The sequence below is a fragment of the Scyliorhinus canicula genome, chromosome 7 (genome assembly GCF_902713615.1).
Source record: "Scyliorhinus canicula chromosome 7, sScyCan1.1, whole genome shotgun sequence".
In the NCBI taxonomy this organism is placed as follows: domain Eukaryota; kingdom Metazoa; phylum Chordata; class Chondrichthyes; order Carcharhiniformes; family Scyliorhinidae; genus Scyliorhinus; species Scyliorhinus canicula.
This window is the reverse complement of record NC_052152.1, coordinates 116,625,237-116,646,233: the sequence shown is the minus strand read 5'-3', so window position 1 is coordinate 116,646,233 and position 20,997 is coordinate 116,625,237. Positions and strand designations below refer to the sequence as shown.

Genomic DNA, 20,997 nt, shown 5'->3' with positions numbered 1-20,997 from the left:
AGCATTCATGTGACAGATCTTTTTCTACTTTAAGGGTATCTGTTACTTCAGGCACTTCTTACCAACAATAAGTTGGTGGTGCAGTACAGCGAAGCTTTAGCCCATTCCACAGAGCCATTCGCAATGTTACAAGTTCTTGATTTCAAACATGCCATCCTCAACCTGGCAAATTGATATTATAGATAGCAGCTGATACTTTGAGCTGTACTTCAGTACATGTGACAATAAATCAAATCAAATCCAATTTATTTTCTCTAGTCACAGAGTACGCAAACATGGAAGCTGTGATATATCTTTATAAAACACTGGTGCAGCCTCTATTGGAGGACTGTGTGTCCCATTCTGGGGACCACACTTCAGGACGTGAAGGCATTGCAGAAGATGCAGAAAAGATTCATGAGAATGGTTCCATGGATGAGGAACTTCAGTTACGTGGAGAAGTAGGGACTTTTTTCTTTGGAGAAGAAAAGCTTGAGAGGAGAGTTGATAGAGGTGTTCAAAATCCTGAGGGCTCTGGACAGAGTAGATAGAAAGATGAGTTGTTCCCACTGATGGAAGAATCAAGCAGGGATCGCACATTTAATGTAATTGTCAAAAAAAAGCAATGGTGCCTCACACCGCCACGGATCCAAGTTCAATTCCAGCCTCGTGTGACTATATGGAGTTTGCATATTCTCCCCATGTCTGCGTGGGTTTCCTCCGGGTGCTCCAGTTTCCTCCCACAGTCCAAAGATGGGTAGGTTAGGTGGATTGGCAAAGATAAATTTCCCCTTTGTGTTCAAAAGATGTGTAGTTTAGCTTGAGGGATTAATGGGATAGGGTGGGGGAGCAGGCTCGGGTGGAGTGCTCTTATAGAGGGTCAATGTAGACTCAATGGGTCGAATGGCCTCGTTCCACACTGTAAAGATTGGATGATCACAAGCCGTTGCTGCAGACCTGTGTGGAATTTCCCAAACGGCAGTCCATCACTGTATAACCAGCTATGTGCACAAGTGAAGAAATTCATCACCTTTCCCACAGACACAGATCCAGAGGGCAATGAGCTTCACAAGATCGCCAGCTTCCCCAAGTTCAAGGAGTATTCAACTGTACTGTGTGGCCAGAGCACTCAGCGACAGAAATCAGAGATCAGAAGCTGATCAATTCAATCAACATTCAAGTGGTGTGCGGCCACAGGAAGTTAATGGCCCAGATATTCCAGTCTCCAAATAGTCAGAGAACAGACATACACCCTCACGATGCACTGCAGGACTCCTCAGATAGAACATAGAACATAGAACATAGAACAGTACAGCACAGAACAGGCCCTTCGGCCCTCGATGTTGTGCCGAGCAATGATCACCCTACTCAAACCCGTGTATCCACCCTATACCCGTAACCCAACAACTCCCCCCCTTAACCTTACTATTAGGACACTACGGGCAATTTAGCATGGCCAATCCACCTAACCCGCACATCTTTGGACTGTGGGAGGAAACCGGAGCACCCGGAGGAAACCCACGCACACACGGGGAGGACGTGCAGACTCCACACAGACAGTGACCCAGCCGGGAATCGAACCTGGGACCCTGGAGCTGTGAAGCATTTATGCTAACCACCATGCTACCGTGCTGCCCCAGGTGTCCCAGAGCTAGGACTCAATGGGAATTGCCCAGGAAGTTTGAACTTCCTGTGTACAATTTCTCTTTCTCCCTGGGACCCCTCAATAAATTCTGCAACTCTGAGTCAGAGTCGGTGACTTTGGACGATTCTGACTTACTTCACTGGATATTTACCCAGAAAAAAGAAACAAGTCTAAGGTGTTATGGGCCACGGTTTAGAGAACCCCAAAGCGTATCATGGAGTTCACCGGACCACAACTTTTAATAGATTGTGGTATGGGGAGCACACGGCCCACTCTTACAAGGGTGATACAGCAGAAATGGAAAGGTATTTTTCAAAGCAAAACAATGTTTATTCTATGAACTCAAGTTAACCTTTTTAAAACATAGTGAACATCTTAGCAACCATTAATTCAAATACAACCCCCAAATAATACAACACTAAGTAACCCTTAAGCTGTCCTTTTAACATCCATAAGACTTTTTAAAAAACCTTTAAACAGAAGCACATCAGGTTAAAATCACTACTGAGAGCAGTTATTAGTTTTAAATCACCACAGGATCGATTTACAGTTTTTAGATTACAGTGAGAGAGACTAATACCCCTTCCGGCTGTGACTGCAGCTATCTAGCTCTGGAAACGAAACAAATACACACCCTGCAGCAAACAGCCTAAAATTAAAGTAAAAAGCTGACAGACAGCCCAGCTCCATCCCCTCTCTGACATCACTGCAGTAATAAACACCCATTTCTTAAAGATACTCTCACTACAGATATTTAGAAAGACACCCATTTATAAACCTATTTCTTAAAGGTATATTTCTTAAACACTAATTTTTTAAAGGTACTCTCACATGACACCTCCCCCAAGAAAAAATAAATAAACCCACATCTACATAATGTATAGCCATTTTAGTACTTCCCAATTTATCTCTACAAACTTGCCCATATGATATCAATAACTCTTTCAGGTCAGGACTTCTGGTGGCGGCAATGCGGAGCTAAGCCGCACATTCGGCAACTCGCGCTGAAAACGGACTTTGGAGCTCTTTTCAGGGCCCCCAACGGAACTTTAGCAGCAAATCCCGACGTGGGAAGAGGACAGGAGTCGACCCCTACGGTCCTATGGTCCGGACCAGGAGTGGGGTAAGGAGAAAAACGGAGAAGGCACCCCTGGAAAAGCAGGGGAAGAAAGGCAAAATGGCGGCTGGCGGAGGCCCGGAGGACTGGAGGCAGTGGGCGCAGGAGCAGCAGGCGACTCTGCTGCGCTGCTTCCAGGAGCTTAAGGTGGCGCTGCTGGAGTCGTTGAAGGTAACCACCAGGGAGCTGATGGAGACCCAGACAGCCCAGGGGGCTGCGATCCTGGAGCTGCAGAAGCAGGCCTCCAAAAGGGACATGGGGCTGTGGCCGTCGCGGGGAAGGTGGAGATGCACGAGGCGCTCCATAAAAGATGGCAGGAGCGGTTCGAGGAGCTGGACAACCGGTCGAGGCGGAAGAACTTGCGGATCCTGGGCCTCATGGAGGGGCTGGAGGGGTCGGACCTGGCGGCCTATGTGGTTGTTATGATAAACTCGCTGATGGGGGCTGGGTCCTTCCAGGGGCCCCTGGAATTAGAGGGGGCCCACAGAATTCTGGCTAGGAGGCCCAAGCCGAACGAGCCGCCGCGGGTGGTGCTGGTGCGGTTTCATCGGTTCGTGGATCGTGAGTGTGTGCTCCGGTGGGCCAAGAAGGAGCGGAGCAGCAAGTGGCAGAACACGGAGGTGCGGATCTTTCGGGACTGGAGTGCGGAGGTGGCGAAGCGGAGGGCCGGGTTTAACCGGACGAAGGCGGTGCTCCACAGACGGAGTGTGAAGTTCGGCATGTTGCAGCCGGCGCGTCTGTGGGTCACCTATAAGGATCGGCACCATTATTTTGAGTCCCCAGAGGAGGCGTGGGCCTTTGTGCAGGCCGAGAAATTGGACTCAAACTGAGGGTCTAAGATGGGGGATGCTGTATAATACTGTACTTGTATTTGCTTGGTTTAATGTAAGATGTGGGTTGGCCTTAGGGTGGGTGGGGTGATGTCGATATGTCTTTTCTGTATGGGTTTTTCTGTAGGGGTCTGGTGGACGGGTTTGGGCAGGGGGGTAAACGGGGAGCTGGTGGGGGGGACTGACAATGGGAGTTGCCCTAGAGGAGGCGGGGCTGGGCAGGGTGAAAGCGCGGCCTTTTTTCGGGTTTCCCGCGCTGGGAGATGGTGGGGGCGGAGTCGGGGCTGAGAAGCGCGGGTTATTGCTGCCGGTTTTCTTTTCCCGCGCAAGAGCGGGGGGGGGAGAGGAGGACCCATTGACCGGCACGATGGAGGAGGGGTAGTCCCACGTGGGGAGGAGTCGGAGGTGGGGCGGGAGTCGCCGGGGTCAGCAGAAGTTAGCTGGCTCATGGGAGTGCTATGGAGGGAGGGGCTCGGCTAGGAGGGGTCCTAGCCTGGGGGGGGGGGGTTACCGGGTTGCTGCTGAAACGGTGAGGAAGGAGCTGGAGGATGCAGGGGGTGCTGGAGGGGGGGGGGGGGGGGGGGGGGGGGGGGGGAGTTGCCACCGTGGGGAACTAACAGAGTGGGGGACGCTGGCCGGTGGTGGGCAAGGGATGGGGTATGGCTAATCGGCAGGGAAGGGGGGCAGGGAGCCCTCTGATCCGGCTGTTAACCTGGAATGTGAGGGGGCTGAATGGGCCGGTCAAACTGGCCTGGGTGTTTGCGTACCTGAAGGGGCTGAAGGTGGATGTGGCCATGCTCCAGGAGACACACCTGAGAGTGGTGGACCAGGTTCGGCTGAGGAAGGGATGGGTTGGCCAAGTATTTCACTCAGGGCTGGAGGCGTTAAATGTGGTGGCTTACAGTGGCGGGAGATATGTGATGGTGAGTGGCAAGCTGCAGGGGGAGCGGGTGGTGTTGGTGAATGTTCACGCCCCAAATTGGGACGATGCGGGGTTTATGCGGCGTATGTTGGGCCGCATTCCGGACCTGGAGGTGGGGGGCCTGATCATGGACTTCAACACGGTACTGAATCCCCCATTGCATCGATCCAAGCCCCGGACGGGTAGGAGGCCGGTGGCGGCTAAGTTGTTGAGGGGATTTATGGACCAAATGGGGGGGGGTGGATCCCTGGAGGCTTGCGAGGCCAACGGCCAGAGAATACTCGTTTTTCTCCCACGTACATAAGGCCTATTCGAGGATTGATTTCTTTGTACTGAGCAGGGGGCTGGTTTCGAGGGTGGAGGATGTGGAATACTCCGCCATTGCCATTTCAGATCATGCACCGCACTGGGTGGACCTCGGGCTGGGGGAAGGGAGGGACCAATGTCCGCTCTGGTGCTTGGAGGTGGGGCTGCTGGCAGACGAGGAGGTGGCCGAGAGGGTTCGGGGTTGTATCGAGAGGTACCTTAAGACCAACGACAACGGGGAGGTCTGAGTGGGGACGGTCTGGGAGGCATTGAAGGCGGTGACTAGAGGGGAATTGATCTCCATCCGAACCCATAGGGAGAGGGGGAAGCAGAGGGAGAGGGAGAGACTGATAGGGGAGATGGTGAGGGTGGATAAGAGATATGCGGAGGCTCCAGAGGAGGGATTGCTGGGGGAGAGGCATAGCCTTCAGGCCAGGTTCGACCTATTGACTACCAGAAAGGCGGAAGCTCAGTGGAGGAAAGCATAGGGGGCGGTGTATGAGTATGGGGAGAAGGCGAGCAGGATGCTGGCACACCAGCTCCGAAAGCGGGACGCGGCCAGGGAGATTGGGGGAGTGACGGATAAAGCTGGGAAGGTGGTGCGGAGTGGGGTAGATGTTAATGGGGTCTTCAGGGACTTTCTTGGGGAACTGTACCAGTCGGAACCCCCGGTGGAGGGGGGTGGAATGGGGCGCTTCTTGGACAAGCTGCGATTCCCGAGGGTGGAGGAGGAGCAGGTGGAAGGATTGGGGGCACCGATCGAGCTGGAGGAGGTGGTTAAAGTGATAGGGAGCATGCAGTTGGGGAAGGCGCCGGGGCCAGATGGGTTTCCGGCGAAATTTTATAAAAGGTATGTGGACCTGTTGGGCCCCCTGTTGGTTCGGACCTTTAACGAGGCAAGGGCCCCCTCCTTGGGGCTTTGCCCCCAACTATGTCACGGGCGCTGATTTCCTTGATCCTGAAGTGGGACAAGGACACTCTGCAGTGCGGGTCATATAGTCCGATTTTGCTGCTAAATGCCGACGCTAAGCTGCTGGCAAAGATCCTAGCCACAAGAATAGAGGATTGCGTGCCCGGGGTCATTCATGAGAACCAGACGGGGTTTGTGAAGGGAAGGCAGTTGAATACGAACGTGCGAAGGCTCCTCAATGTCATTATGATGCCGGCTGTGGAAGGGGAGGCGGAGATAGTGGTGGCATTGGATGCGGAGAAGGCCTTTGATAGCGTTGAGTGGGAGTATCTGTGGGAGGTGTTGGAGAGGTTTGGGTTTGGGGAGGGGTTTATCCGTTGGGTGAGGCTGCTCTATGAGGCCCCGATGGCAAGTGTAGCCACAAATAGGGGGCAGCACGGTAGCATGGTGGTTAGCATAAATGCTTCACAGCTCCAGGGTCCCAGGTTCGATTACCGGCTGGGTCACTGTCTGTGTGGAGTCTGCACGTCCTCCCCGTGTGTGCGTGGGTTTCCTCCGGGTGCTCCGGTTTCCTCCCACAGTCCAAAGATGTGCGGGTTAGGTGGATTGGCCATGCTAAATTGCCCGTAGTGTCCTAAAAGTAAGGTTAAGGGGGGGGGGGGGGGGGTTTGGGTTACGGGTATAGGGTGGATACGTGGGTTTGATTAGGGTGATCATTGCTCGGCACAACATCGAGGGCTGAAGGGCCTGTTCTGTGCTGTACTGTTCTATGTTCTATGTTCTAAATAGGAGGAGGTCGGAGTACTTTCGGCTGTACCGGGGGACGAGACAGGGGTGCCCCCTGTCCCCCTTGCTCTTCGCATTGGCAATTGAGCCGCTGGCCATGGCATTGAGGGAGTCAGGGAACTGGAGGGGCCTGGGGCGGGGTGGGGAGGAGCATCGAGTATCGCTTTATGCGGACGACCTGTTGCTGTTTGTGGCGGACCCGGCGGGGGGGATGCCGGAGGTGATGAGGATTCTTAGTGAATTCGGGGGTTTCTCTGGGTATAAGTTGAACCTGGGCAAGAGTGAGTTGTTTGTGGTGCATCCGGGGGATCAGGAGGAGGGGATTGGTAGGCTCCCACTGAAGCAGGCAGGGAAGAGCTTCAGGTACCTAGGTGTCCAGGTGGCTGGGAGTTGGGGGGCCCTGCACAAGCTCAACCTCACAAGGTTGGTGGAGCAGATGGAGGAGGAGTTTAAGAGGTGGGATATGTTACCGCTGTCACTGGCGGGGAGGGTGCAGTCCGTTAAGATGACGGTGCTCCCGAGGTTTTTGTTCCTGTTCCAGTGCCTCCCCATCCTTATCCCGAAGGCCTTTTTTAGGACGGCCAACAGGAGTATCGCGGGATTTGTGTGGGCGCATGGGACTCCGAGGTTGAGAAGAGTGTTCCTGGAACGGGGCAGGGATAGGGGGGTGCTGGCGTTGCCCAACGTCTGTGGGTACTATTGGGCTGCCAACGCAGCGATGGTGCGTAAGTGGGTAATGGACGAGGAAGGGGCAGCATGGAAGAGGATGGAGGTGGCGTCATGTGTGGGCACGAGCCTGGAGGCACTGGTAACGGCGCCGTTGCCGCTCCCTCCAATGAGGTATACCATGAGCCCGGTGGTGGCGGCTACCCTCAAAATTTGTGGGCAATGGAGACGGCATAGGGGAGAAGTGGGGGGCTCGATGGAGGCCCCGTTACGGGGGAACCATCGGTTTGTCCCAGGGAGCATTGATGGCGGATATCTGGGCTGGCATAGGGTAGGGGTTAGGAGGTTGAGGGACCTGTTTGTGGAGGGGAGGTTCGCGAGCTTGGGGGAGTTAGAGAGGAAGTTTGGGCTCCCCCGGGGAACATGTTTAGGTACATGCAGGTGCGGGCGTTTGCCAGGCGGCAGGTGGAGGGGTTCCCCTTGCTGCCCCCACGTGGGGTGCGGGACAGGGTGCTCTCGGGGGTGTGGGTTGGAGGAGGGAGGATTTCGGACATATACCGGGTGATGCAGGAGGTAGACGAGGCCTCGGTGGAGGAACTGAAGGGTAAATGGGAAGAGGGTGGGTGTTGTTCTTGGGTTGTTACCGCGGTTGTTTTGTTAATATAGTTGTGATGTTTATATTTTGTAAAAATTTCAATAAAAATTATTATTTTTTTAAAAATAACTCTTTCAGGTCAGTTTGTTTATCCTCTGGAAGGTAACTCAACAACGTATCCCAATTTTTAAGAACATCCTCATTTTCCAATTTAATTTGAGGTATGTCAAATTCACAGTCATCTGGATTTGGTTCCTCACTGAGTTAGAATCAATAAAACCTCCTCCTTTTTCTCTCCTTCCCTTTCCAAGTATCTATTAAGCATATTCACATGACACACTCAGTGAGCCTTCTATCTGTTGTTTTTAACCACATAATTCACCTCACTTAATTTCCTTTCAATCTGATAAGGTCCACAAAACCTAGCTTTTAAAGGTTCACCTACCACTGGTAACAACACCAAAACTTTATCTCCACTGGCAAAACTACGAACTTTGGATTTCTTGTCCGCTACCCGTTTCATCACATGTTGTGAACCTTTTAAATACTGTCTAGCCAATTCACATGCTCTATTTAATCGTTCCCTAAAATTTGACACGTAATCCAATAATGTAATTTCCGATTTCTCACCCACCAATTTTTCCTTAATCAATTTAAGTGGTCCTCTTACCTCATGACCAAAAATTAGTTCAAAAGGACTGAATTTGGTTGACTCATTAGGTGCATCCATATTTGCAAACAGTACGAATTGAATTCCTTTCTCCCAATCCTCTGGATAATCTTGACAATAAGCCCTCAACGTTGTCTTTAATGTCTGATGCCACCTTTCTAACACTCCCTGCGATTCTGGATGGTACACAGTTGATTTTAATTGTTTTATTCCTAAACTATGCATAACTTCTTTGAATAACCTTGAGGTAAAATTTGATCCTTGATCCGATTGTATTTCTGTGGGTAGTCCATATCTAGTAAAGAATTTAACTAACTCCTCCACAATCTTTTCAGCTGCAATATTACGTACTGGGATGGCCTCTGGTAACCTAGTAGATACATTCATTATAATCAAAAGATATTAATTCCATTTTTTGTTTTAGGAAGCGGTCCTACACAATCAATTAGGACCCTTGTAAAAGGTTCCTCAAATGCTGGAATGGGTATTAAGGGTACTGGTTTTATCACTGCTTGAGGTTTCCCTATCAATTGACATGTGTGACTTGATTGACAAAATTTAACGACATCTTTATGTAGTCCAGGCCAATAAAAATGTTTCTGGATTTTAGCTTGAGTTTTCCTTATTCCCAAATAACCTCCCACTGGTACCTCATGTGCAACTCGCAACACCTCCTTTCTGTACCCCACTGGTAATACTACTTGATGAACTTCTGCCCACTTTTCATCCGCCTGCAGGTCTCCATTTTCTCATCAAGACATCACTTTTACGGTAATAACACTCTGGTACACACACAGATTCCTCTTCTGTGTATGCTTTCTGATACATCTGTATAATTTCTATATCTTTCTGTTGTAACTCCGCCAATTTTCCTGAACTAAAAATATCTGCCTCATCCTCCACCTGTTCTTGTTCTTTTTCAACCATCTGGTCAAAAATCGTTTCTGATAATTGCACTTCAACTTCATCTTCACTCTTTGATTTATCCTCTTGTCTTTACCTGTGACTTTGCGACCTTGTTACTACACAATCCGGAAAAATCCGGATATTCGTTCTTCAACACTTCAGTTGTTTGATTTTCCACTGACTTATCAGCCACAGTAGGCATCACTCCCACCTGCGATCCAGCTTTTTCATTACCCAAGATAAACTGTATTCCTGGACAAGGTAGTTTCTCTATTACTCCTACTACCACTTCACCACTCTTCACTGGACTTTCCAACCTTACCTTAAATAATGGAACACTACTCCTCTCACCCTGATTTCCACATATTACCACCTTTTCTGGCAACATTCTTCCCAAACTACATAACTCCTCATCTCTTACCATCAAAGATTGATTAGCTATTGTGTCTCTTATAATTGTGACTTCTTTACGTGCTCCTCCTGATACACATGAGTAAACTTGACCCACACAAGTAAATTCTTTAAAGATATCTGGCACCTTCTTATCAATCACCTCTTGATCAGGCTTTCCAATCTTGTGCACCTCCTTCGCTTCACTTGGGCTGTCCTTTACCACTTGAACAAACCCCACTGTCTTATCCTGTTTTACCACATCAGCCTTCCCAGTGCTTTTCTTCAACCACCAACACTGTGACTTTACATGGCCTAGTTTATTACAGTGAAAACATTTAAAATTTTTCATTTCTTTTCCACCCTCCTGGATTTCTTTATTAGTCTGAGGTACACTCTCCTTATTATCTCCCATCAGATCACCTTTACCTTTCCCACTTGAGTATTTCTCATGTCCCCAGTTTCTATCCCTCACAGGCTGAAACTGATGTTGGAAACCAAGCTTTGCTTTAGAACTAATTCATAATCATCTGCCATTTCTGCTGCTAATCCCGCAGTTTTAACCCTCTGCTCTTCCACATGAGTTCTGACTACATCAGGAATTGAATTTTTAAACTCCTCCAAAAGTATAATTTCTCCGAGAGCTTCATACTTTTGGTCTATTTTCAAAGCCCTTATCCACCTATCAAAATTATTCTGTTTGAGCCTTTCAAACTCCATGTATGCTTGACCAAATTCTTTCCTTAAACTTCTAAACCTTTGTCTGTAGACTTCAGGCACTAGTTCATATGCACCTCAGATGGATTTTTTCACCTCCTCATACGTCCCAGATACCTCCTCCGGTAGTGATGCAAACACTTCACTAGCCCTACCTACCAGCTTTGTTTGAATCAGTCATACCCACATGCCCTGTTGCCATTTCATTTGTTTAGCTGTGTTCTCAAATGAAATGAAAAAGTCTTCTACCTCCTTCTCATCAAACCTTGGCAATGCTTGGACATATTTAAATATATCCCCACCACGCCTTTGACTTTGACGCTCTTTCTCACTATCCTCATCACTATCATCCAACTGTACGTTTCCCTTTACGTCTGCCAATTTTAACTGGCTGTCATGTTTCATGGCCATTTTCTGAAGTTCAAACTCTCTCTCCTCCTCTTTTTCCCTGATCTGTATCTCCCTTTCTCTTTCGTTTTGTTCTGCTGGGGCTATTCTTTATTTTCTCCTTTCTTCTCTCTCCTTTCCCTTTTGCTCTCTCACTCTTTCATATTCAAGCTGCTTTAATTCTTTCTCATGTTCCATTTGTTTAATTTGTAACTGAATTTTTTGCCATTTCCAATGAGTCAAACTGTATCTCAGGCAACTTCAAATGCTTAGCCACCGCCATAATTACCTCATCATTTTGCATTTTGTCAGGTAATGTTAACTGCAATGTTTTTGCTAAATCTAACAGTCTGCTTTTAGTCCCTGTGAGCTACTGCGTGTGACCGTCTCCACCCCCAAAAACTTCAGAGCCTCTGAAAGAGCCATTGTTCACGACACACTCCCTACTTAAACTAGAATACCACACCTGAAAAGCAACCACAATATTCTCACCCCTCACTGTCTTTAAGTTCACAAAGCCAATCCAATAGATAGACTTTTAGCCCCCTCGAGCTCCCAACTTGTTATGGGCCAGGGTTTAGAGAACACCAAAGTGTATCATGGAGTTCACCTGACCCACAACTTTTAATAGACTGTGGTATGGGGAGCACATGGCCCACTGTGCAGGCATGGTACAGCAGAATTGGGAAAGTATTTTTTAAAAGCAAAACAATGTTTATTCTATGAACTCAAGTTAACCATTTTAAAACATAGTGAACACCTTATCAACCATTAATTCAAATACAACCCCAAAGAATACAACACTAAGTAACCCTTAAGCTGTCCTTTTAACATCCATAAGACTTTTTAAAAAAACTTTAAACAGAAGCACATCAGGTTAAAGTCACTACTGAGAGCAGTTATTAATTTTAAATCACCAAAGGATCGATTTCCAGTTTTTAGATTACAGTGAGAGAGAGACTAATACCCCTTTTGGCTGCAACTGCAGCTATCCATCTTTGATAACAAAACTAAAACACAAAAACACACCCTGCAGCAAACAGCCTAAAACGAAAGTAAAAAGCTGACAGACAGCACAGCTCCACACACTCTCTGACATCACTGCAGTAATAAACACCCATTTCTTAAAGGTACTCTCACTACAGGTACTTATAAACACACCCATTTATAAAAACCCATTTCTTAAAGGTACATTTCTTAAACACCCATTTCTTAATGGTACTTTAACATGACAAGGGTAACAGAACTAACCCCCTAATCATTCACAGTGATCTCTCCGACTACCCTCAGACCGCTCTTATTCTCCTCCAACTCCCACTTAATGTCTCCGTGGCCTGTCTCCACCTTGTGATGCTTGGCCCAACCTGACTAGCCTCAAAGGTGATCAGACTGGCCCCCAGCCTGACACTGCCTCATGGCCTGACTTGACTGACCCACCAACCCACTCACCCAATTGCAGCCTACCCATCTGCTATCCTGACCCCTCAGCCATCCAATCCCTCATGAACACACATTCACTCTTTAATTTTTCACAGGAGCTTTGGGATATAAAGATAACGGAGTTATACTAAAATTGACAATAAATAGTGTTTCCTTGTGAATTGTGTGATAACGGAGGCAAAATGTGAAGACAAATTTTGAATTGAAAAAGCCAGAAAGCAGAAAAATTATATAACCTTATCTGAATAATTCATGTGCATTGAAAATTAAGGAAAAAATAGAAACTGTGGGCTGAAAGATTTGTGTTTTCCTCATAAAAATAACTTGCAGAATAAATATGACTGCGATGTTGGGTAAGTACTGAGGACAGGGTTTACACTACTTGGTATTTTACAGTCCAATGTATGGGGGAATGGAGGGCACCCGAAAATTAACAAGAGATTGGCAGAGATTCGCCAACACATGTCAAGCTGTGGGGATTGGCGCTTCAGAATTTCTTCATGTCATGCTCTGACCATGCCATAACTGCAGCTCTTATGATGCTAAGTACACGGGCGAGCATTAATGATTGCTGTACTAGAGATTTCTGAAATGTCTAATTAAATGAATCCGTTCAGGGAACCACAACCTCAAAATTTAAAAAGAAAAAACTGAGTTGTTAACATTGTCGTTTGGTATGTGACAGGAATAAAGTGCATCGCAACTGAAATACGACAGCCCACTCTACTGTTCAGACTGGAGTGAAGTTTGTTCAGCTACAGGGTTGAATACCTGTTACTACTTACCCGCACACATCCATCAGCTCCAACAGTGATAAGTTCTCCCTCGTCCAGTACAAACTGATTTATCGGTCCATGATGACACGGCTTGCCATCCCTTCTGCAGAGTTCCACTTTGATAAGACCACCATCCCACAACAACATATTGCCCCATTCAGAGCCAGACACTACCTGCAAGAAAGCAGGATACAAATACAATTAGACAGATTATAGAGTTTTACACCGCAGCAAGAGGCCCTTCAGCACATCCACTCTGCACCGCCCATCAACACCTATCTATTCTTTTTTTAAATAAATTCAGAGTACCCAATTATTTTTTTCCAATTAAGGGGCAATTTAGCATGGCCAATCCATCTAACCTGCACATCTTTGGGTTGTGGGGTTGAAACCAATGCAGACACGGGGAGAGTGTGCAAACTCCACATGGACAGTGACCCAGGGCCGGGATTCGAGCCCGGGTCCCCAGCACTGTAGTCCCAGTGCTAACCACTGTGCCACGGGCTGCCCTCCCTATCTATTCTAATCCTATTTTCCAGCACTTGGTCCGCAGAATATTTGAATGTTGCCTTGGTCAACTCTGATCTCTCAATTTATATGACTAAAAGGAAGATTTACTGTTTTTTCATATAAAGCTGTTCTGCATAAATTGGCAACCAGGTCTGCCTGCAAAACAACGGTTATATGTCAAAATTATTTAATTGGCTGTGAAAATTAGGGATATCCTGACACCGGATAAATAATTTGTAGCTCCTCTTTTGCCTCGGTTTAGTTTCAACCATTTTTCTTTGTGTAATAATTTATTTCCATTAGACTAAGCTGATGTTACTAAATAGGGCACAATTAGCAAAAAAAAACTTCAGGAGGTTGCAGCCTTCATCACTGTGCAGCACTCGAGAATTCACAATTATCAAGCCTGACACAAGTACCCCGAGGCTTCGTGAAGGACTCTACTGAAAAATCATTCCCAGGATCTAATGCCTGGATTGTGATCCCGTTCTCAGAGTAGATTTATCTCGAGAGAATCAGGGATGCATCGTATTTATAGTTCAGTCAGATGTTTTCATGGAACCTATCTGCCACACTGGCGTTGAAAGTTAGGGCGTCCTTTTCAGGGTGGCAGCAGGTGACTAGTGGTGTGCCTCAGGGGTCGGTGCTGGAACCACAACGTTTCACAATATACATTAATAATCTGGAAATAGGACGGCGGGCACTATTGCTACGTTTGCAGATGATACAAAGATATGCAGAGTGAGAGGTAGTATTGAGGAAGCAGTGGGGCCTGCAGAAGGATTTGGACAGGCTAGGAGAGTGGGCAAATAAGGGGCATATGGAATACAATGTGGAAAGGTGTGAGGTTATGCAAATTGGGAGGCAGAGATTATTTTCTAAATGGGGAAAGGCTCAGGAAATCAGAAGGGACTCAGGAGTCCTAGTTCAAGATTCTCTTAAGGTTAACGTGCAAGCAGTTAGGAAGGCAAATGTAATGTTAACATTCAGGTCGAGAGGGCTAGAGTACAAGAGCAGGGATGTACTTCGAAGGCACAAAGCTGGTGGAGGAGATTAGGGAGGATTTTAAGAGATGGGATACACTGCACCTGCCTCTGGCAGGGAGAGTCCAAGTGGTGAAAATGAATGCCCTGCCAAGGTTCTTATTCATATTCCAGATGCTCCCGATTTTTGTACCAAAGGCCTTTTTCCGGAAGTTTAATACAGTTATTTCAGAGTTCATGTGGGCAGGGAAGGTGCCAAGAGGACCCTGTTACAGAGGCAGAAGGGGGGGGATGGCATTGCCAAACCTGTTGCATTATTATTGGGTGGCGAACGTGGAGAAGGTGAGGCGGTGGTGTGAGGGAGAGGGGACAGAATGGATTAGGAAGGAGGAAGAATTCTGCAGAGGGCCCAGCCTGAGGGCTACAATGACGGCAGCGTTGCTGCTGGTGCCAAGGAGATATACGGAGAGCCCAGTTACACAGTCCATGATGAAGGTGATGTCGATGTTAATACCACTATGTGAGTACCACAGATTTGAACCGGGGGGGGGGGGGGGGGGGGAATGGATGTTATGTATAGGGAGTGGAGAGAAGTGGGGCTGGTGAGGGCGAGACATTTGTACCTGGAAGAGAGGTTCATAAGCACAGAGGAGCTGAAGGAGAGGGTAGACGTCCCGAGAGGATGTGAATTTAGATATTTACAGATAAGGGACTTTGCACGGAAGGTCTGGAAAGGATTCCCCAAGCTGACGAAGTATGCCCTCGTGGAGAGGTTGCTGCTCTCGGACGTGGAAGAGGAGGGCAGGATTGGGGACAGTTTTGGATGGTTGGGAGAGCAGGGAGGTGAGCGGGTGGTGAATGTTAAGGAGAAATGCGGGGAGAAGCTGGGACGGCAGATTGATTGGGGAGTCTGGAGTGAGGCACTACGCAGGGTAAACTCAACCTCCTCGTGTGCGAGGATGAGCCTGATACAATTCAAGGTAGTACAAATGACTCGTGCGAGGAAGAACATAAGAACATAAGAACTAGGAGCAGGAGTAGGCCATCTGGGCCCTCAAGCTGGTTTAGCTCACTGGGCTAAATCGCTGGCTTTTAAAGCAGACCAAGCAGGCCAGCAGCACGGTTCGATTCCCGTACCAGCCTCCCCGGACAGGCGCCGGAATGTGGCGACTAAGGGCGTTTCACAGTAACTTCATTGAAGCCTACTCGTGACAATAAGCGATTTTCATTTCATTTCAAAAGCCTGTTCAGTTCCTCTGCCATTTCCTCATCTCCCATTATCAAATCTCCCTTCTCATCCTCTGAAGGACTAATATTTACCTTAGCCACTCTTTTTTGTTTTATATATTTGTAGAAACTTTTACTGTCTGTTTTTATATTCTGAGCAAGTTTACTCTCATAATCTATCTTACTCTTCTTTATCTTTTTTTAGTAGCTTTCTGTTGCCCCTAAAGATTTCCCAGTCCTCTAGTCTCCCACTAATCTTTGCCACTTTGTATGCTTTTTCCTTCAATTTGATACTCACCCGTATTTCCTTCCATATCCACAGTCGATTTTCTCTCTTTCTACCGTCCTTCCTGTTTGTTGGTATAAACCTTTGCTGAGTTCTGTGAAAAACCGCTTGGGAGGTTCTCCACAGTTTCATAGAATTTACAGTGCAGAAGGAGGCCATTCGACCCATTGAGTCTGCACCGGCTCTTGGAAAGAGCACCCTACCCAAGGTCAACATACCCACCCTATCCCCATAACCCAGTAACACCACCCAACACTAAGGGCAATTTTTGACACTAAGGGCAATTTATCATGGCCAATCCACCTAACCTGCACATCTTTGGACTGTGGGAGGAAACCGGAGCATCCGTAGGAAACCCACGCACACACGGGGAGGATGTGCAGACTCCGCACAGACAGTGACCCAAGCCGGAATCGAACCTGGGATCCTGGAGCTGTGAAGCCATTGTGCTATCCACAATGCTACCGTGCTGCCCATTCCACAACTGTTTCACCATAAAGTCTTTGCTCCCAGTCTACCTTAGCCAACTCTTCTCTCATCCCATTGTAATCTCCTTTGTTTAAGCACAAACCACTAGTGTTTGATTTTACCTTCTCACCCTCCATCTGTATTTTAAATTCCACCATATTATGATTGCTCCTTCCAAGAGGATCCCTAACTATGAGATCATTAATCAATCAATCTCGCAGGGCCAGATCTAGGACCGCTTGTTCCCTCGTAGGTGCCATTGCATACTGTTCTAGGAAACTATCGCGGATACATTCTATAAACGCCTCCTCAAGGCTGCCTTGACCAACCTGGTTAAACCAATCGACATGTAGATTAAAATCCCCCATGATAGCTGTTCTACCATTTCTACATGCATGAGTTATTTCTTTGTTTATTGCCTGCCCCACCATAATGTTGCTCTTTGGTGGCCTATAGACTACTCCTATCAGTGACTTTTTCGCCTTACTATTCCTGATTTCCACCCAAATGGATTCAACCTCATCCTCCATAGCACCGATGTCATCCCTTATTATTGCCCGGATGTCATCCTTAAATAACAGAGCTACACCACCTCCTTTACCATCCACTCTGTCCTTCCGAATAGTTTGATACCCTTGGATATTTAACTCCCAGGCATGACCATCCTTTAATCGTGTTTCAGTAATGGCCACTAAATCATAGTCATTCACGATGATTTGCGCAATCAACTCATTTACTTTATTCCGAATATTACGAGCATTCAGGTAAAGTACACTTATGTTGGCTTTTATACCTCTGTTTTGAATCTTAACACTTTGATCAGTAACCTCTCCTAAGTTATTTTGCCTCTTAACGTTTCTCCTAATTTTCCTTGTCGTTGAACCCATATCTTCAGTAATAAACTGCCGCGTCGCTTTTCATTTATGTTTTTATTTCCCATTTTATTCCTTTTAGTATTACTGGGCCTATTCACTGAGCTCCCCTCAGTCACTGCACCTTATACTGTCGGCCTTTTTGATTTTTGACTATGGCTTCTCTGCCTTACACTTCCCCCTCACTGCCTTTTGTTTCTGCCCTTGTTTTACTACCTTCCAACTTCCTGCATCGTTTCCCATCCCCCTGCCACACGAGTTTAAACATTCTCCAAACGCTCTAGCAAATAGCCCCCCTGGAGCGGTTGGGGATGGGAAACGATGCAGGAAGTCGGAAGGTAGTAAAACAAGGGCAGAAACAAGTGTGGGCGAGTACCAGCAAATTACAGGCATATGTTCTGAGGCTGCAAGAAATTGGAGAGATACTGTGCGGAAGCTTTCATGACACTAACAAAGATTGTGGGAGAAGAGGTCAGGCCTGACCCTATGGTGATAATCTTCTGGATATCGGAGAAGCTGGAGTTGATGGAGGGAAGGAAGGCCGATGTTGTGGCCTTTGCCTCTCTGTTTGACCGATGAAGAATTTTATTGGAATGGCGGTTGGCGACACCACCGGGGGGTGCAGCTTGGCTCGGAGATTTATATGACTTTCCCCGTTTGGAAAAAATCAAGTATGAACTGAGGGGTTCAAGGGAGGACTTCAAGGCAAGGCGGGGCTGTTTGTGGCCATGTTTGAGGAGCTGTTTGTCACGGGGGGAGGAGTGAGGGGATGTGGGGTGAAAATGGGGAAAAACTTGCACAAAACTAAAATTGCGAGATGGGGAGCATGTTCCCTGGATTATTTATGTTTTGTAACTGTTTGAATAAATTGGAATAAAATACATTTTTTTTAAATAATCCCTGGAATGAAGAGCTTGTCATATGGGGAGTAGTTGATGACTTTGGGTTTGTACTTGTTGGAGTTTAAAAGGATGAGGGGGAGACCGTATTGAAACTTACAGGATACTGAGAGGCCTGCATAGAGTGGATGTGGAGAGGATGTTTCCACTAGAAGGAAAAACTAGAACCAGAGATCAGCCTCAGACTGAAGGGATGATCCTTTAAAACAGAGATGAGGAGGAATGTTTTCAGCCAGAGGGTGGTGAATCTGTGGAACTCTTTGCCACAGAAGGCTGTGGGGGCCAAATCACTGAGTGTCTTTAAGACATGTTCTTGATTAATAAGGGGACCAGGGGTTATGGAGAGAAGGCATGAGAACGGGGATGAGAAACATTTCAGCCACGATTGAATGACGGAGTAGACTCGATGGGCCGAGTGGCCTATTTCTGCTCCTACGTCTTATAAATGTGTAACGCTGACTCGTGCTGTGCCTATGCAGGCAAGTTGCGAGTTTTATGTTCTGGGCACCTTAATATGTTTGTTTCAACTTCCAGTAAGCAGCCCAGTAATCATGGAGCAGGAGTCTTCCTGAATTGCCTCCCAGAGCAGCTCAATGCAGATCATTACCAGATTACCAGAACCAATAGGAAACAGAAGGTTGGGAAACCTCACACTCGATCAAGTGTATCCCAAAAGCTAATGCCTCTCAATCAGTACCTCATTGATATTCCAAATCAGACCTCGTCCGTTCCTAACAGAACAGGACACCAGGAAAGAAATCTTGAAGGGCAGGACGGTGGCGCAGTGGTTAGCATTGCTGTCTCATGGCGCCGAGGTCCAGGTTCAATCCAACTCTGGGTCACTGTCCACCGTGTGGAGTTTGCACATTCTCCCCGTGTTTGCATGGGTCCCCCCCTTCCCCCCTCCCTCCCCCCCACAACCCAAAGATGTGCAGGTTAGGTGGATTGGCCACGCTAAAATTGCCCTTTAATTGGAAAACATGAATTGGGTACTCTAAATTTATAAAAAAAGAAAAAGATCTTGGGGCGGGATTCTCTGTCCGCCATGTTTTCCTGGATGGCGCGCCCTCCCTGGTAGCACGATTCTCTATTCCTGCCATCTTCCTATGGGATTTCCCATTTTGGCCATCCCACACCGCTGGGAAACCCACGGGCACGGGTGCACTTCCTGCACAACGGAGAATCCTGCTGGTGGAGAGTTCAGCAACCTATCTGAATAGCAAGCCTTCTCTTAATTTCTACCCCCAACCTATCTCTCTGTCTCCCTTCACAGCCTGCATTTGAAATGCTGAGACACATTATAACGTGCTGTGTAAATGGAGATTTTTCCTTCCAACAATCAAATACAGTGCCTGTGACAACCATGGGCCAGAATTCGCTGGCATTTGTGATTCTGTTTTCCCGCCAGCAGCCCAACCCTGTCCGTGGGTTTCCGGCAACATGGGGTGGTTTCAATGGGAAAATCCCATTGAGAAGTGGTGGGAGTAGAAAATCCCACCACCAGCGAACGGCGCTACCGAGAAACATGGGGCTGGGGGACTGGAGAATTCCGTCGCTTATAATTGACATCAAAAGTGATCAATCCTTTGTTTTAAAAAAAGGTACGAGTACATCTCACTCAGACGCCCCACACAATCTTCCTCTTTCTTGCATCGTCATATCGTGAATGTATCTACAGAAGATTCCTCCCAATCTCTGTGATCTATAGTCTTGCTCCATTTTCACTGCGTTAAAATGAAGACGTGTGGAACTACCTCCAAATTCATTTTGTCTTCCAAGATCTCAACGTTTGGGAATTTACCTTACTCAGTGCTCTCTGCCTTTAACAATTTTAAATTCAATCACTTGACTACCATTTCACGATTTACCTAATCTTCTGTTCTAGTCTCCTCTATCCCACTTTCTAGTATAAACTTTGACTCTGTATTTAGCTTTCTTTAATGAGGATATTCTTCGATACTGCTTGCCTGATTCTTTGCAAAACTTTTCTGTCAGAAAATACAGGTAAAGGTTTATATTTATATTTAGTGTGACAGGTGATGTGACACAAGAATAATTCCAAAATGCAACAATACTTTGAAATCAATAATAGAAAATCGTCCAAATTTTCATTCATGATCACATCTCTTCTTGAAAAACTGAATGTTATCTGCCCTGAATGTTATCTTCCTAACTCGGGGTAGAAAATTGCCAACAGTACCTTTCCATCTGGTAACTCTACATAACCATCAATGTCTGTCAGCGCAGTTCTGCCAAACCTGCCAAGTTCACCTTGCAGTTTCAGCCCAGTGAAGGTCTCCACCATCTTCCAAAACCTGGAGACATTAAGAAACCAAACAATGAGTTGAGAATCTCCACAGGTTGCATGCTTTACATGAGCCTTATTGCAAAGTTGTAATACTACAGAGGCTGCACGTAGTGACATCACTATTCCCATCCAGAATGGAGATGACTTCATAACACAAATGTGTCAGTAGACACTCTTCTGACTATATACCAGTATTATTTGGAGACTATCACATCCAACTATACCTTTGCGCTTTATGTTAACTGCAAGACCATGTTAAAAACAGCATAAGTTGACTTCTCACTGTCGCTGCACATTATGCTGGCTTGTAGAAACAAAGTCACTGTCTCCAATAAAATAAAAGCAATGAAAAAACACAGTTTACTTTGCACATAAAATGAGGCACCCACTGAACTGTCAGTG

The 20,997-nt window shown here is 47.0% G+C and overlaps 1 protein-coding gene across 1 annotated transcript in view; it reads right to left on the bottom strand.

Annotated features, from left to right (window-relative positions):
• The window catches only part of LOC119969120 (cilia- and flagella-associated protein 44), a 338,226-nt gene that overhangs the window by 265,052 nt on the left and 52,177 nt on the right, over nucleotides 1-20,997 (bottom strand). Inside the window, exons 6-7 of the mRNA XM_038802337.1 lie at nucleotides 20,488-20,602; nucleotides 13,052-13,216 (exon numbers count right to left, since the gene is read on the bottom strand). Of these exons, the coding sequence (XP_038658265.1) occupies nucleotides 13,052-13,216; nucleotides 20,488-20,602 (280 nt within the window). The remainder of the gene's footprint in view (nucleotides 1-13,051; nucleotides 13,217-20,487; nucleotides 20,603-20,997) is intronic.